The sequence below is a fragment of the Musca domestica genome, unplaced genomic scaffold, assembly GCF_030504385.1.
Source record: "Musca domestica strain aabys unplaced genomic scaffold, Musca_domestica.polishedcontigs.V.1.1 57, whole genome shotgun sequence".
In the NCBI taxonomy this organism is placed as follows: domain Eukaryota; kingdom Metazoa; phylum Arthropoda; class Insecta; order Diptera; family Muscidae; genus Musca; species Musca domestica.
The window spans coordinates 3,396,531-3,412,894 of NW_026712358.1; the positions used below are offsets into that span (position 1 = coordinate 3,396,531).

A 16,364-nucleotide genomic window follows, 5' to 3' on the forward strand; every position below is an offset into this window, starting at 1 on the left:
ACTTTATCTTCATTATTCGCTTTTTTCTTCATCACTCCATGCGTGCAGGAATTTCCCTAATGGAGGCAGACTGTTTGTTTTACCATGGACATGTTGGAGGTGGACCAATTAAAATTAACACACAGGAAATCGTATAATCAAATCGGATGAACAGCAATGTAAAAATAGTTTTTCATGTTTTCTGCGAACAAGTTGAGGATGGAATCTTTAAATTTTACAGGTGTGAAGGGGTGTGGAAACTTTATTTTGAAAAGTTTTTGTTAAATTAAAAAGAAGTAATGAATATGAAAAATCTTGATTTTCAATAGTAGGTTAATATTTTTGTACGCAACACATCCTTTTTGGTAAGACAATTATAACATCTAAAAAAAAAAATGTGTCCAACGGTACCATAGCAAGTGTATCTAGAGGATAAAAGTCTTTTCATAAGCTATCTTTTTGATGAATTTAAATAAAATAATAGAAACGAATACAGGGTGAGATAAAAAAAATCTGCAACAAAGTTAAACGCCATATTTTATAAATTTTTAATACCCTCCACCATACTATGGAGGGTATATTAACTTTGTCATTCCGTTTGTAACTCCTCGAAATACTCATGTCAGACCCAACAAAGTATATATATTCTTGATCAGCGTAAAATTCTAAGTCGATTTAGCCATGTCCGTCTGTCTGTTGTAATCACGGTATCTTTCGAACGAATTGAGATAAAAGGCTAAAATTTTGCACACGTGTTTATTTTTCCAGTAGGTTAAATTCGTAAATGAGCCATGTAGGTCCACGTTTTCCTCCTGATATTCGGTATTTTGATGATTTTAGCGATATTATTCACCGGAATTGTTTAAACTTTGGTATTTGAAGTTCGAAATGGATACTACAGCCTATGACAGAAAATTAGCTGGGCATGTCCACGTCTTCTTATAGCCCCCCTATAACGGTAACCCCCTATATTCGGCATTTTGAAGATATTAGCGACATCATTCACCGGAATTGTTTCAAATTTGGTATTTGAGATTCGTAATGGATGTTACAGCCTATGTCAGAAAATTGTCTGTGCAGGTTTACGTCTTCGTATAGCCCCCATATAACGGTACCTCAAAAAATCGGTATTTTGATGATTTTAGCGCCAGTATTCACTGGAATTGTTTCAAATTACGTATTTAGAGTTCGTAATGGGAACTACAGTCTGTGACAGAAAAATGTCTATGCAGGTCCAGGTCTTCGTATAGGCCCCATATATCAGTATCTCCCTATATGCGGTATTTTGACGAGTTTGGGTACAATATCCACCGAAATTGTTTGAGATAACGTATTTGACGTTAGTAATGGATTCTATAGCCTGTGACAAAAAATTGTCTATGCTGGTCCAGGTCTTCGCACAGCTCCGATATAATGGTACCTCCCTGTATACGATATTTTAATGATTTTAGCTACATTATTCACCGTTTATTATTTTTAAAATTTAACAGAATTTTTTAAGGATTTAATTTTTTTTTTAAATCTCCAAATTCGTTCCAAATGGTGGAGGGTATTCAAAGTTTGGCCTGGCCCAACTTACTGCTTTTTATCTTGTTTTAATTTCATTGAATGAAAGCCAAAAATATCGGAAATAGCATAAAATTTTAGAATAGGTTTTGATTTGCTTTTCAAAATACTCCAGACTCAATAGTCCAACGGATTGGTATCCTGAGATTTTGGAGGCCACTGTGCGCTGGAAATGAAGTATTTTGTAACCATACATGGGTGGCGCGTGCTGAGTCCTGTTGGAATGTCCAAGGTCTGCGGCCAAAATGTTTGCGTGCCCAAGACTTTAATAGACCCTCCAGAATATTTCGCGACAATATTCGATTATTACGAGCGGAGAGCGACCATTGGTTGTTATGGCGGCCATGGCCGGCGCTTAAGTTCTGGTGGCCAACCGTAGGTGCACATTTTCAGCTGACCTCTTTGGCAAGTGAACACGATCATTTTGTTTGTTTCTAAACTGCTCATCGGAGAAAACCAAATTCGGCAGTTCACCACTTTCGACCAAGCGAAGCAACTCTTTAGCTCTTTTGAATCTATTTTCTTTCTGTAGCGGTGTAAGTTCTTGCACTTTTTAGAATTTCAATGGCTTTATTCCGAGCTCATTTTTCAATATTTGCCACATGGAATATTGCGATATGTTCAGCTTACGAGCCATTTTTCGGCCACTGCGACGCGGGTTTTGATCAAGTTACTTCTTTACTTTTCGAACCATTTCTGCTGACGTTGTTGCTTTCTTCCGTCCACTTCCTTGACGTCGGGTTACGCTACCAGTGCCACGATAACGAGCGATGGTATGAGACACAAAAGATTTATTCACATTTAAATGCTGGAGTGCTCTAATGATAGCCACTTTTGGTTTTCTAGCCAAATATAAACAAATCAACTATCACACTTGAATTCCATCACGAATAACTTCTTGGAAAATTCTCACCAAAACGCTTTTGTACGCTTGTACACAATATAAAGAGCTGTCACTGGAATAATTTTAACAGCTGTCGGACGAGTGGCTAAGAAATGACAGCAGTCTGAAGTTGGTTGCAGTTTTTTCATCTCACCCTGTATTGTTCGATTACCAAACAAAATGTCAGGCTTCAGCCCAGCCCTAAATTCTAACCTAATGCTAAATTCCATAGATATATCGATACAGCTCGGCGAGACTGGAAGATGTTACATAATTTCGAGGTGTTACATAATTTTTGGCCCAATCAAACTTATAATATCCCCAACAAATAAATACTTCTTATGGGAATAAAACTATAGTTTTAAATGAGCTACACAATTGTTAAATAAACTATCTTATGCTTGAGAATTCATTAAAAATGAAATAAATTGACTTTAGCAAAATTAGAATTCAAATGCTTCGGTAGTCTGGTAATAGTTTACAAAAATGAAAAATAAATTTACCAACACTAAAGCGCCGTCTGACGACTTACAAATATATATGTTATACATGTCCTTTCAAGTTTTCCATATGAAGATGTTGTGTACATAGTGTAATATATACGAATAGTATTGTTACTGAATATATAAGAAGCCTTTGTAATAAAGAGAATAATTTTGCTTACTAACACTCGTATTTAATTATCAACATAATTCCTCTCTCCATTGCTTCTCTACATAACTAGTCTCCTAGGAGAGAAAGTTTCCAAATTATCACACCAAAGTTATGCAAGCTATGTTCTAGTAAAGCATTAAACACATCCAGACCATTCAAATTCTTTTTCCATCCACGCCATCCAAACAGCCACCTAGACTTGGAAGGAGTTGGAAATAATTCTTTTGGTCTGTAGTATCGTGTAATTTGTTTATATTCGATGTAAATGAATTGACTTAGTTTCTCAGACCGCAAACTTATGACAGTTATAATGACATTTGTGACACACACCATTAGAATAAATAAATAAGTGAGTCAAGTCAGGTGGGATTATCAATGGAGAGAATGCTACACATGTGCGAGTGTGTGTGAGAGGTATGCCGGTTGTTGTTCTTGTTGGTGGGGAACTTTATTTAAGGTTTCAATTGGCGGTAGGAGGAACTTTATAGGCCAATGTCTGAGTAAGTTATTGGTTTTTGTTTAAAGCAAGAATTCGTTTGGTTTCCTAATACAAACCAAATATTGTCAATTAGTCTAATTGAAGACACAAGGTAATGTGAATTGTTATTACATATTTGCCTAATTGAAATGTCTCGTTAGTGGTATTTTTAGACTCATTACAAAAGTGTAGTGCCTTACTTAATACAAATAAGCATAACATAATTAGGAAGCCTAAGGAATATGCAACCCTTAAAGTTTTCATCGATAAATAGCTGTTATTATTACATAATAAATAGATTGAAGGAACATTAAAGCAATTCTTACCTTCTCTCTTTTGAAAAAATTTAATTTCGACCATAACTGATTAACTGTGAAAATCACGGAATTATGTTACTTCACACAAAGATATCACCCCATCGCCAAGATTAATCGTTTTAATATTGAAAGTCAATTTGTTATTCATTGACCTTACAATGTTCAAATATTTGCTGTTTTGTGCAAATAACAAAATCACATTTTCGACAACAGACACACACACACACACAAATGGTAGATATATACACTTTTACCTCTTCCGTCAAGGTTCAAACACTTGAGGTGCAGAAAAAAAGACATCAAGTTCAATCAACTTTTTGCAAAGTAAAGGCAAACAAATTCAAATAAATCGTTTACAAGAAGCAAAGAACAAACATAACCTAACATTCGATGCGGGTTATAAAGTAAACAAAGAAAGGAATTCAAATTTATAAATTGGCAAAGAAAGGATAAAGCTCAAACACAAACATTTTTCGCAAGTATTTTAGAGGTAATTCTTGAAAAGAGGTTTGATTTTAGGCATATTAAGGCATTTCTTGATATTATTACACGGAAATTATTGAAATATTTTATTTTGAGTTTTGATCTTGTAGTGCGCTCCTGGAAACAGAAAAAAATCGAGCAAACTCAATTTTTCGATGTTGCTTTAATACGAGTGAGCATATTTTCCTCGTTTTTGAGTAGGAGAAAAATCGGTCCAAAATCGAGCAGATTTTACCTTTGCCGAGCACTCTTTCAATTTTTATCATACTGTTGTTGCATTCCTATGTTGTTGCATGTATGTGTATTTTTTTCTGTACAAGATCAATTATTTTTATACCCTCAACCTCGAAGAGGAGTGCCATTCCGTTTGTAACATCCCTAAATATTCGTCGTAGACACTATAAAGTATATGCAGGGTGAGATGAAAAACTGCAACCGACTGTCATTCCTAAGCCACTCGTCCGACAGCTGTTATAATTATTCTAGTGACAGCATATTATATTGTTTACAATCGTACAAAAGCATTTTGTTGAGAATGGTCCAGAAAAAAATTTATTCGTGATGGAATTCAAGCGTGATAGTGTGATTTCTTTATATTTGGCTGGAAAACCACAAGTGAACATATCGCAATTTTCCATTCCATATTGAAATATGAGCTCGGGGTAAAGCCATTTAAATTGCAATTCCAAAAAGTGCAAGAACTTACACCGCAACAGAAAGAAAATAGGCTCAAAAGAGCTAAAGAGTTTCTTCGCTTGGTCGAAAGTGGTGAAATGCCGAATTTGGTTTTCTCCGATGAGAAAACATTCGTTGCCCAGCAGTTTGTTAGCAAACAAAATTATCATGTTTACTTGCCAAAGAGGTCAGCTGAAAATGTGCACCTTCGGTTGGCCACCAGAACTCAAGCGCCGGCCATGGTGATGGTGCAGAATAAATGCAGGATATTATCGCGAAAATATTCTGGAGGGTGTATTAAAGCCTTGGGCACGCAAACATTTTGGTCGCAGACCTTGGACATTCCAACAGGACTCAGAACGCGTGACCCAAGAATGGATACAAAATGAGGTTCCTCGTCTCATTTCCAGGGAAGGCCACCAAAATCTCCGGATACCAATCCGTTGGACTATTTTGGAAAGCAAGGTTGGCACTAAAAAATACCAAAGTGTCGATCACCTCAAGCAAGCGCTTCGCCGGGAATGGGCCAAAACACCGCAAAGCAACATTCGGGCAGCGTGTGACGGTTTCATTGGCCGTTTGAAGGCCATAATTCGTGCCACATGTGACCAATTCGAACAAATCTAAATTAATTCAATAATTTAATGATATTTCCGACATTTTTATACCCTCCACCTTAAAAAGAAGGGTATATTAACTTTGTCATTCCGTTTGTAACATCCTTCAATATTCGTCGTAGACCCCATAAAGTATATGTATTCATAATCAGCATAAAATTCTAAGTCGATTTAACGATGTCCGTCTGTCTGTCTGTCTGTCTGTCCGTCCGTTGAAACACGATACAGCCCACATTTTTTCACTGATTTTTCTGAAAATTGGTATTTGTAGGTCATAATGGGTCCTAGTCCGTGTGGCGAAACATTGCATGTTTAGGCCCACGATTTGGTATAGCCCCCATATAATGGTACCTCCCGATATTCGGTATTTTGATGATTTTTTGGCACATTTTCCCATGAATATGTCTAAAAATTGATAGATGTGGTCATAATGAGCTCTAATGTTTCCTTTACCCTAAGGTGGAGGGTATTAAAAGTTTGGCCCGGCCGAACTTAATGTTTTTTTACTTGTTTGCTTTCATACAATAAAGTTAAAAAAATGTAAAAATTATGGCGTTTGACTGTTGCAGTTTTTTTTATCTCACTCTGTATAACTATGATCCTTATATAACTGCTACTCCAAAACCTGAACCTAAATTCAACACTGTTTGCAAAGATGTGTTCTGCCTATTTCTGCTCTGAAACCTTCAAATTACTTAAAATCGGGAAACATATTTTTATATAGTTTATATACCATAATGGACTTATTTTGAAGACATTTTGCGAAGTATCAAAATAACGACTGACCGATTTGGAAATTGCGATTGAAAACTTTAAAATATCAAAAACCTACTGATTTCTTTACAGGCGCTATGGATAATACTGAATCGTAATACACCGTTTTTAGAAACAAGCTTATACAAGAATAATATCATTGTATGTGCAATGTTCCATAAAGCTATGATGAATATAGCGGGCTCTATCTTGACTTCAACAGACAAACAATCATAGCTTAATCAGGAAAGTATTTTCCGCTGATCGAAAATGTGTATAATAAATGTTCGACATTTAAAACTTAATTCGCTGTTTTTGAATTCCAAAGATTAAATATAATAATTTTGTAGATTTTAAAAGTGGCCTCGGCATAGTCCAGACTCCGCATTTTTCCACATTTTTTTTAACAAATTTCGACATTAAAAATAGAAAAATAATTTTGGCCAATTAAAAATGTTTTATAATTATTATTTACTGCATTGTCGATGGATATAAACATTTTCCCTTACAATAACAAATCACATACAAATCTCTATGGATTATTCATAATTTGCGTATTTCATTGCCAGCGATGCCGATTTATAAATAATATTTGTCTGGTTTTAAAAAAGAAAATTCTATTAGCAACATTTCAACACCAGTAGCAGTAGCAGCCTCATAACCGCAAACCATCGCACAGCACTCATTAATTGTTTTAATTGATATTCACAACTTACTGCTAAAACACATTTGCACAAATATTTTCTTTTGATATTTGTTTGATTGGTTTTCGATTTCTTTCTTTCTTCTCTCGTTTTGCCTATATTCAAATGTTATTATTATTATTTTTTTTTGTTTAATTCACTTGTTGATTTGCCACTGTCATCATTTTCGCGCCTCAAATTTCATGTCAAAAGCTTTATATTTTAATAATACCGAAACATAAATGATTTATTTCTCTGCTCTCGTTTCGTTTATTTAGTTATTTTGCCGAAAGGTTGCTGCTTCTGTAACTATTTTGCAAAATTACACCCTCGATGCGTGAGAGAGTATTGTCTTCCGTTTGTTGAAGCCGCTTGTTAACGATTAACATTAAATAAATCATCGCTTTTGTTTATATAAACACGACAGACAAGAGAAGACAAAAGAAGCCAACAACAACAGCACATCAACCAATCGACCGACCGACCATCGAAATCCGACTGATGGTAGTTACCGTAAAATAGCAATACAGTCAGCAGACTACCAATCCGGCAGGCAGCCAGCCAACCAACCTTTGAGGCAGCAACATCGACAAGAGGCGTTTGTCTTGCTCCGTTGTTCGCAACACAATAATCGAACAACAACACTTTCGACTTTCAATTGTTGTCGGGGTGTATTGTGGCGATGTTTGATTTGGATGAGTAAGTAGTAAAGTACACTGGGAAAACGACTTGGAGGAAATGTCTAAAAATAATAATTATTATTATTGTACAGCAGAATGAGGCAAGAGCCTCTCTCTTTCAGTAAATACAACGCTCTTTACTTATATGTACATATGAAGTCGTACAAGGGCAAGAGGTATTATCAGTGCGCCTCTCTGTCTCACATCGCCGTTGAAGAGTCCTTCTAAACTCTTTGTATAGTCGAAGGTAAAACCGTGTTTTAGTATATCGTACTGAAAACTGATTAATATTGTACCACGGGTTGCGGGAGAAACTCGAAAGTTTTTATGTGGCTTGTGTATATGTATAGTGAAAAGTTGTAAAGTACTGATAGTTATTTCTATATAATTTATTTCATGGTGAAAATAAGGAGGTAAAGTAATATCAAACAAGCATACCTATCTCTGCATTTCTGTAATTTACCTTGTCAAATTTCACAGCATAAAATCTATGCATATTTAGTAGAGCTCCCGTAACAAAAGAATTTATTTGAAGTAGATCATACCACCTATCAACATTTGGCTTTAGAGCAATTATAGTTTGGTTTCAGAGGGAACAAATATATGGGAGGCACATCCAATTCTGAATCGATTTTCAATACATTTGACGGAGGCATTTTAATCCAAATAACATTGGTATAGAGTGCATGATATCACTTCGAGAAGGATTATATTAAAAAAAATATATATATATCGGAGCCAAGTTCCACAAAATGGAAACGCCCAGTTTGCCTGAACATTATTTGCATAATAAACCTGAAATCGGATTAAGGATATGTATGGGAGCTATATCCAAATCTTAATCGTTGTTGATAAAATTTGGTAAAAGTATTTCAACTGACTTTTTGTGATTTTTATAGCAGCAGACATATGGTACATACAGGGTGAGATGAAATAACTGCAACCAACTTCAGACTGCTGTCAGTTGTAAGCCACTCGTCCAACATCTGTTAAAATTATTCCAGTGACAGCTCATTATATTGTTTACATTATATTTATTTGGTAAAAGTATTTCTGAGCTCTATATAGATATAGATATCTTGTGCTAATTACCATTGTTGTCGAATGCATTTTACGAATATTAGTCCCTTAAACACCAAATCGGACGAAACGTATATATGGGAGCTATGGCTATATCTGAACCGAAAAAATTTGTAGTACCTACTTCTAGACTGAATTCGGTCGGATGTGCCAAAATTCAGGTAATTTGCACTGATATTGGCCATTTGGCGCACAATTAACCCGAGATCGGTTGTCTATATATATGGAGCTATATCCAAATCTGAACCGATCTTGATAAAATTTGGCAGAGGTGTTTCTGGGATGTATCTGACATTTGATACCAAATATCATTGTTGTGGAGTGCATATTACATATACAGGGTGAATGAAAAACTAAGCCACTCGTTCGACAGCTGTTAAAATTATTCCAGTGACAGCTCATTATATGGTTTACCATCGCTCGTTGCAGTGATACTGGTAGCGCGACTTCTAGGAAGTGGACAGAAGAAAAAAGCAACATCAGCGGAAATGGATCGAAAAGTAAAGAAGGGACTTGATCGAAACCCGCGTCGCAGTGACCGAAAAATGGCTTGTGAGCTGAACTTATCGCCATTCGGCAAATATTGAAAAATGAGCTCGGCGTAAAGCCATTAAAATTCCAAAAAGTCCAAGAACTTACACCGCAAAAGAAAGAAAATAGACTCAAAAGAGCTAAAGAGTTGCTTCGCTTGGCCGAAAGTGGTGAACTTCCGAATTTGGTTTTCTCCGATGAGAAAACATTCGTTGTCCAGCAGTTTGTAAACAAACAAAATGATCGTGTTTACTTGCCAAAGAGGTCGGCTGAAAATGTGCACCTTAGCTTGGCCTCCAGAACTCAAGCGCCGGCCATGGTGGTGGTGTGGGGCGCCATAACAGCCGGAAATCATTTGGAAATCAAGGTTGGCACTAAAAAATACCAAAGCGTCGATCACCTCAAGCAAGCTCTTCGCCGGGAATGGGCAACATTCGGGCAGCGTATGACGGTTTCATTGGCCGATTGAAGGCCATAATTCATGCCAAAGTTGATTAATTTTAACAAATCTAAACTTATTCTAACATTTGATGCTATTTCCGACATTTTTGCTTTCATTCAATAAAATTAAAAAAAAACTGTAAAAATGATGGCGGTTGACTTTGTTGCAGTTTCTTTATCTCACCCTGTAAATACTTTGTGGGGTCTAAAATGTATATTTTGAGGTGTTATAAAGGGAATGACAAACTTAATATACCCCCCATACTATGTTGGAGGGTATAAAAACTGCAAATTGTAATAAGTATACAATATCGAATGTGTATTGCTTGCATCAAATTAAGTAATCAAATGATTCCCAAAATAATTTTTCTCCCAGTGTACATCTCCCATATGAATGAAAACATTTGCGTCGGTCGTTGGTAGAACTGCAATGGCGGCAATAAAAAGAGCAAGTGTTAATGAAACCGCAAATTCACACAATGTACCTATTCGGGTGATGGAGGTACAGACGCAGTATGCTATATTTATTACTCTTAATCGGCTGATAGACCAGCAACTGGAATACAACCACTTGTCACGTCTGCTGCTGTCGTCCGCATGCTTTGGTGGCGGGCAATAGACGTTACTACGTTCAGTCGGTGTTTCTTTTGTAACTCTTAATGTTTACACTCTCATGTTGAGCATGTTTTTAAGCGCCATGGTCATTGCTCTGCTTTTTTTTTCGGTGGTTTAAGTGGTAGCGAAAGCCCTCTTAACAAAAAAGCCGGTGATGGTTTGTGATAAAAATTCAGTACTACGTAAATGAATATGCAGGGGTGTTTGTTTTCTGTGTTGTACCAAATGACAAAATGTGTTGGCTTGTTTTTGGTTTACATGGTCTCTGCTCTGGGAAACGGAAAGAGGCTATTCAACAGGTGGCAATGTTGCCGAAACATTGTTGTTAAATTGTACCTGGAAGACACATTTTGTCTAAGAAAAAAAGGTAGGAAATAAATTGCCCCCTTGAATTCCACGAGACTCCATTTTCCCTTAGGGCTTATTTCTATCGAAATAACTGTAAAGGCAATTCAAAAATATTCTCCTTGGTTTCCAAGGTTAGAATGTTACGGGGAGAAGGGGTTTAGGATTTACCAATTTAAAAAATATTTTGCAATAATAACAATTTATATTAAACAAATTACAATGGACTTGACATTGTCGTCAATTGGTTCCGCATATCGCATTTGGGGGTTTACATATTGGTATATGGTATGGGAATTTACGTAAATCGAATACCTACACCATCCCAAGACAAAGGTTATTTTCGTTGTCAGGTCAAATGTGTTTCCATTGTTTCAGTCACCCTTAACGTGTTTAACATAATTTATATGAAATCAATGACTTTGGAGTGAAAGTTCATTGGCAAGTATCTTGGTTGGGAAATTATGACAGTGGGGCAAAAAAAGATGTGAGTGTGTGTGTGTGATTGTGTGAATTAAAAATAGATGGATAACAATTCAAATCATTGGGAGAATTGACTTTTTGTGATTTTATAGCAGCAGACATATGGTACATACAGGGTGAGATGAAAAAACTGCAACCAATTTCAGACTGCTGTCAGTTCTAAGCCACTCGTCCGACAGCAGTTAAAATTATTCCAGTGACAGCTCATTATATTGTTTACAAGTGTACAAAAGCACTTTGGTGAGAAAAAGTTATTCGTGATGGAATTCCAGCGTGATAATGTGATTTCTTTATATTTGGCTGGAAAACCACAAGTGGCTATCGTCAGAGCACTCCAGCATTTAAATGCGAATATATCTTTTGTGTTTTGTTATCGCCATCGCTCGTTACCGTGATACTGGTTGCGTAGCCCGACGTCAAGGAAGTGGACGGAAGAAAACAGCAATATCAGTAGAAATGGTTCGACGCAGCCAAAAAACGTATCGCGATATTTCATTCGGCAAATATTGAGAAATAAGTTTGGGCTAAGCCATTGAAATTCCAAAAAGTGCAAGAACTTACACCGCAACAGAAAGAAAATAGACTTAAAAGAGCAAAAGATTTGCTTCGTCGAAAGTGGTGAACTGCCGAATTTGGTTTTCCCCGATGAGAAAACATTTGTTGTCCAGCAGTTTGTAAACAAACAAAATGATCGTGTTTACTTGCCAAAGAAGTTAGCTGAAAATGTGCACCACCAGAACTCAAGCGCCGGCCATGGTGATGGTGTGGGCCGCCATAAGAGCCGATGGTCGCTTTCCGCTCGTATTAATCGACTGTGGCATCAGAATAAATGCCGAATATAATCGCGAAAATATTCTGGAGGGTGTATTAAAGTCTTGGGCTCGCAAACATTTTGGCCGCAGACCTTGGACATTGCAACAGGACTCAGCACCATCGCACTCAGCACGCGCCACCCATGAATAGTTACAAAATGAGGTTCCTCCCTTCATTTCCAGCGCACAATGTCCACCGGAATCTGCGGATTCCAATCCGCTGGACTATTGTGTCTTAAGCATTTTCGAAAGCAAGATTGGCACTAAAAAAGACCAAAGTGTCGATCACCTCAAGCAATCGCTTCGCCGGAAATGGGCCAAAATACCACAGAGCAACATTCGAAGGCCATAATTCGTGCCAAAGGCGAACAATTCGAACAAATCTAAACTTATTCTAAAAGTTGATGCTATTTTCGACATTTTTGCTTTCATTCAACAAAATTTAAAAATAAAAACTTATGGCGTTTGACTTTGCTTCAGTTTTTTTTATCTCACCCTGTAGGTAAAGAGACAAAAATCGTCAATTTCGAGTAATTCTTTATTGAATGGAAAACATTTTAAAAACTATGAATTAAATACAATCTGCTCGGAGTCCACAATTTAGTCCGAGCTTTGAACACCTTTTGAGTTTTGAAACATTTTTGGTCAATGCAACCATGGCTGTCCGTCTGGTACTGTGGGAATTCCTGATTCGATCTAAAATTTATTTTGAACTTTTCCTCAAGTTTCCGGTCCATACTTGGTTCATTTTCTATTTTAAAGCCTACACCTATCTAAGGAGGGTATTCTTAATTTGTCATTCCATTTGTAACGTCTCTAAATATTCGTCGCAAAAAATTGAGCACAGTAGTATTGTGTCTATTGCCCCCACATAACATTAACATTTGTCTAAAAATTCGTATTTTTTGTTCGTAATGGGTTCTAGCTCCGGTGGCAGTACGTTGATTATCTAGGTGGAGGTTATTAACTTAATGTCTGTTTACTTATTCTGAATAAACTGAATTTCTTATTTCGACAAAACCGACATATACTCGTTAATTTTTTTCTAAATATTATGTTTCCCCACTCCGAATTCAACTTGAAAATATGTTTATTTCTTTGACCCTGAAGAACAACGTCCTTTGGAAAATCTCCTAAGTCTCATTTGAGATTTGTTTTGCTCTGAAAATCATGCTCAAGGATTTATATTATAAATAATTACAATAACAATGAAGTAACTATTTTGAAAAATTACACGCTTGAATTGTATCGAATATGTTGACATATTTGTGAGTATGCATGTGTATGTGTGTGCGTGAGTGTGTGTGAGTTGTTTATACTTGGAATCATTTAAATTTCAATAAAAAACAAGCGTCACCTTTCGGTTTCAACCAACCAACCATCCAACGAACGAACGAATGGATCCGCCAACAATCAACAGTGTTTTCTTAACTGTTTGTGTCAACACTCCTTAGCATATGACAGGCACATATGTATATGACGCATGTGTTTGCCCTGAACACATTATACATTCACACAAACACGCACACACACACACATGTGCGACAAATATTATTCCCATTTAAAGTGGGTATCGACGGCACATTATAAGTATGGAGCAATTTTAACGAATTGGAAAATAAATCATTTGCTGTTCTTAAGACTTTTCCGGGAAATATAGAATTAAATTTGTTGGGAAACTTGGTGGATCACATGACAAACAGGGGGTAAGTATTTAACAAAAAAAATAAGTATAGCAAAATAGCTGGAATCTATGATTTTTAGGATGTCATTTAGAAATGTGTGTACAAAACATAATGCGGCTCAAAATGAATGTTTTCTCAAGATTACTGCAGCATAGCGAATGCTCACAATTTTGTAATAATTGGAAAAGGGCAAACCGTAATACTCTTAACCATTAATGAATGTCGTCAATTACACCTGTGGGCGTATGATTTACATTTAAATGCATGCATGACAGTAGGTGTTAGCGGGCGTATGATTAATATTAATTTAGTTACATGTTTAAGGAGAATGTGATAAAATTTAAAAGTAATCAACCCCCTATAAAATTTACAATGGATATCACATGTTTATGTGGCTTCAAAAATAGAACCTATCATTTTTGGATTAAATTACAATACAGTTGAGTTACATATGAAAATTTCTTAAAATTCAATGGTTCTTTGGACTTACGTATTTTCGGTATTTTTATATCTTCCACCAATCTATGGAGGATATATAAGCTTTGTCAATCCGTTTGTAACTCCTTGAAATATTCAGGATAGACCCTAAACAGTATATATATTCTGGATCAGCATAAAATTCTAAGACGATTTAGCGATGTCCGTCTGTCTGTCTGTCTATCTTACTTTAATTTGTAAATTTGCATTAATTTTTATTGTTTTAATACCATTTATGTTTATATATTTATTCATTTTTATAATTTTCATATTTATTTCTTTATTTTAATAATTTGAAATATTTCAAATAAAATTATCAGTTAAAATTTGAAATTTATGCTGGCAATGCCTTTAACTGTCTTAACATGACAGCGGCAACAGCTTTCCCCATCATCTGTGGCTGTGCGTGTGTCGGACTTGTTGACCGGTTGTTTTCGCCGAACATATGTTTCTGCTAGTTTTCATAACATTTGTTTTGTTTCGTGTTTGCAAATTCTGCAAAGTGAAAATTTAATTATTTTATTTACCAAAAATGTCTTCGAGAATCATAACACTGGCACAATTAACGCCAAAGATGATGAGTAAGTAGGAACTTCATCTTTATTTATAAACCAGTAGTGGATGATTTATTAACATTTATTAACAATGATTGCATAAAATGATTGGATACAATATTTTGGTATTGAAAGTGATTTTCTAGAAATGTACCACGTCTAGTATTTTCCAAATTTTACTTTTGATTATAAAAACTGATAGAATGTGGATCTATAGGCATATAAATTGGGAGCAAATGATTACAGCTTCAGACAACTTTATGTTGTCAGTGTTTTGTGTCATTTTGAAAAAAAAAAACCATAGGTAAATTTCGTTGCTAAACTCTAGTTGAGTAAAAACTCTCGCATTTTTCTGATAACCTGATTACGTGAAAGTATTTTTTCTTGGGGGAGGGAACCGGGCATCTGACCGAATGTCCAGGTCTAAGACGCGGATCTACTATGCCGGTATGGACAATATAGGTATAATTTGAAAGCTAATGGGCATAACATGGTAGAAAAATATAGGTAGACGCATCGACACAGCTGCTGGGCCAATGAACTGTCAAACGAATTTTGGAATTGAAAATGTTGAATGAAAAATTATTTAAATTTGTACAAATTGTTGAAAAAGGTCTTTTATAATAACCTCCGAATGACGTCGTATAAGAAAACATATAAAAATCTACTTATATTTGAAAAAAAATTAAATTTTTTTTGACACGTCAATGCTCCCAAGCGTTGATGCATCTTCCTGTATTTTTCTACCATGGGGCATAACCAACACCGACTATTGTAAAATTTTGGAAAGGTTAAGTTGAAGTGTAAGCTATTATTTGGTATATACTTTATGGACTCAAATAACGGGGCATTTTTCGACTTTCTGGCGGTTTACACAAAAATCGGGTCCAAAAATTCGATATTTTTGATATAACTTCCGAATCATTTTAAATAACCCTATGAAATGGAAGTAATTTCACTAGCTTTCAAATGACACCTATATTCTCCATATCAGATTAGTCGATCCGGGTCTAACACGAGTCCGTTCCCCAGGAAAAAATACAAATACAAACCTTTGGAAAAAAATTTAAAAAAAAACCGAAAGTTTTTACTAAACTAGAGTTGTTCCTCCATACTATTAAAGAACCTACTAGATGGAAAGGCGTACTTTTACTGGCCATAGGTATTATCGACTTAAGTCGATTTAACGCTGTCCGTCTGTCCTTCTGTCTTTTGAAATCACGATAAAGCCCACATTATTTGACGTAGAGCGTCAAAATTTAGCAGAACAATTTGTATTGTATCTAGGATAGTTGGTATTGAAAATTAAATATATCGGTCCACGTTTTAGTATAGTCTCCATATAAAGGTACCTCCCGATGTTCGGTAATTTGATAATTTTTGCCACATTTTTCTACGGATTAGTCCAAAAATTGGTATTTGTAGGTCACAATGGGTTCAAGCTCGTATGGTGAAACATTGTAGGCATAGGTCCACGTTTTGGCATAGCCCCCATATAACGGTACCTAACGATATTCGGTGTTTTCATGATTTTTGCCACATTTTTAACGGATTTGCCCAAAAATTGGTATTT

The 16,364-nt window shown here is 35.8% G+C and overlaps 2 protein-coding genes across 6 annotated transcripts in view; one reads left to right on the top strand and one right to left on the bottom strand.

Moving 5' to 3' along the window:
* Positions 1-16,364, bottom strand: part of LOC131805522 (ras-related and estrogen-regulated growth inhibitor-like) — a 29,622-nt gene that overhangs the window by 8,943 nt on the left and 4,315 nt on the right. The window contains exons 1-2 of one of the 5 annotated variants that reach the window (XM_059128750.1): positions 7,371-7,719; positions 7,122-7,178 (exon numbers count right to left, since the gene is read on the bottom strand). The exons of 1 other annotated variant lie outside the window; for it this stretch is intronic. The gene's annotated coding sequence lies outside the window, so the exon portion shown is untranslated. Of the gene's footprint in view, positions 1-7,121; positions 7,720-16,364 lie in introns of those variants that run through there. 3 more of the 5 variants (XM_059128749.1, XM_059128748.1, XM_059128751.1) reach the window with 3 other exon arrangements.
* LOC131805524 (uncharacterized) overlaps positions 14,682-16,364 on the top strand; it is a 29,146-nt gene continuing 27,463 nt past the window's right edge. Inside the window, exon 1 of the mRNA XM_059128752.1 lies at positions 14,682-14,818. Within this exon, the coding sequence (XP_058984735.1) occupies positions 14,770-14,818 (49 nt within the window). The 5' untranslated portion in view covers positions 14,682-14,769. The remainder of the gene's footprint in view (positions 14,819-16,364) is intronic.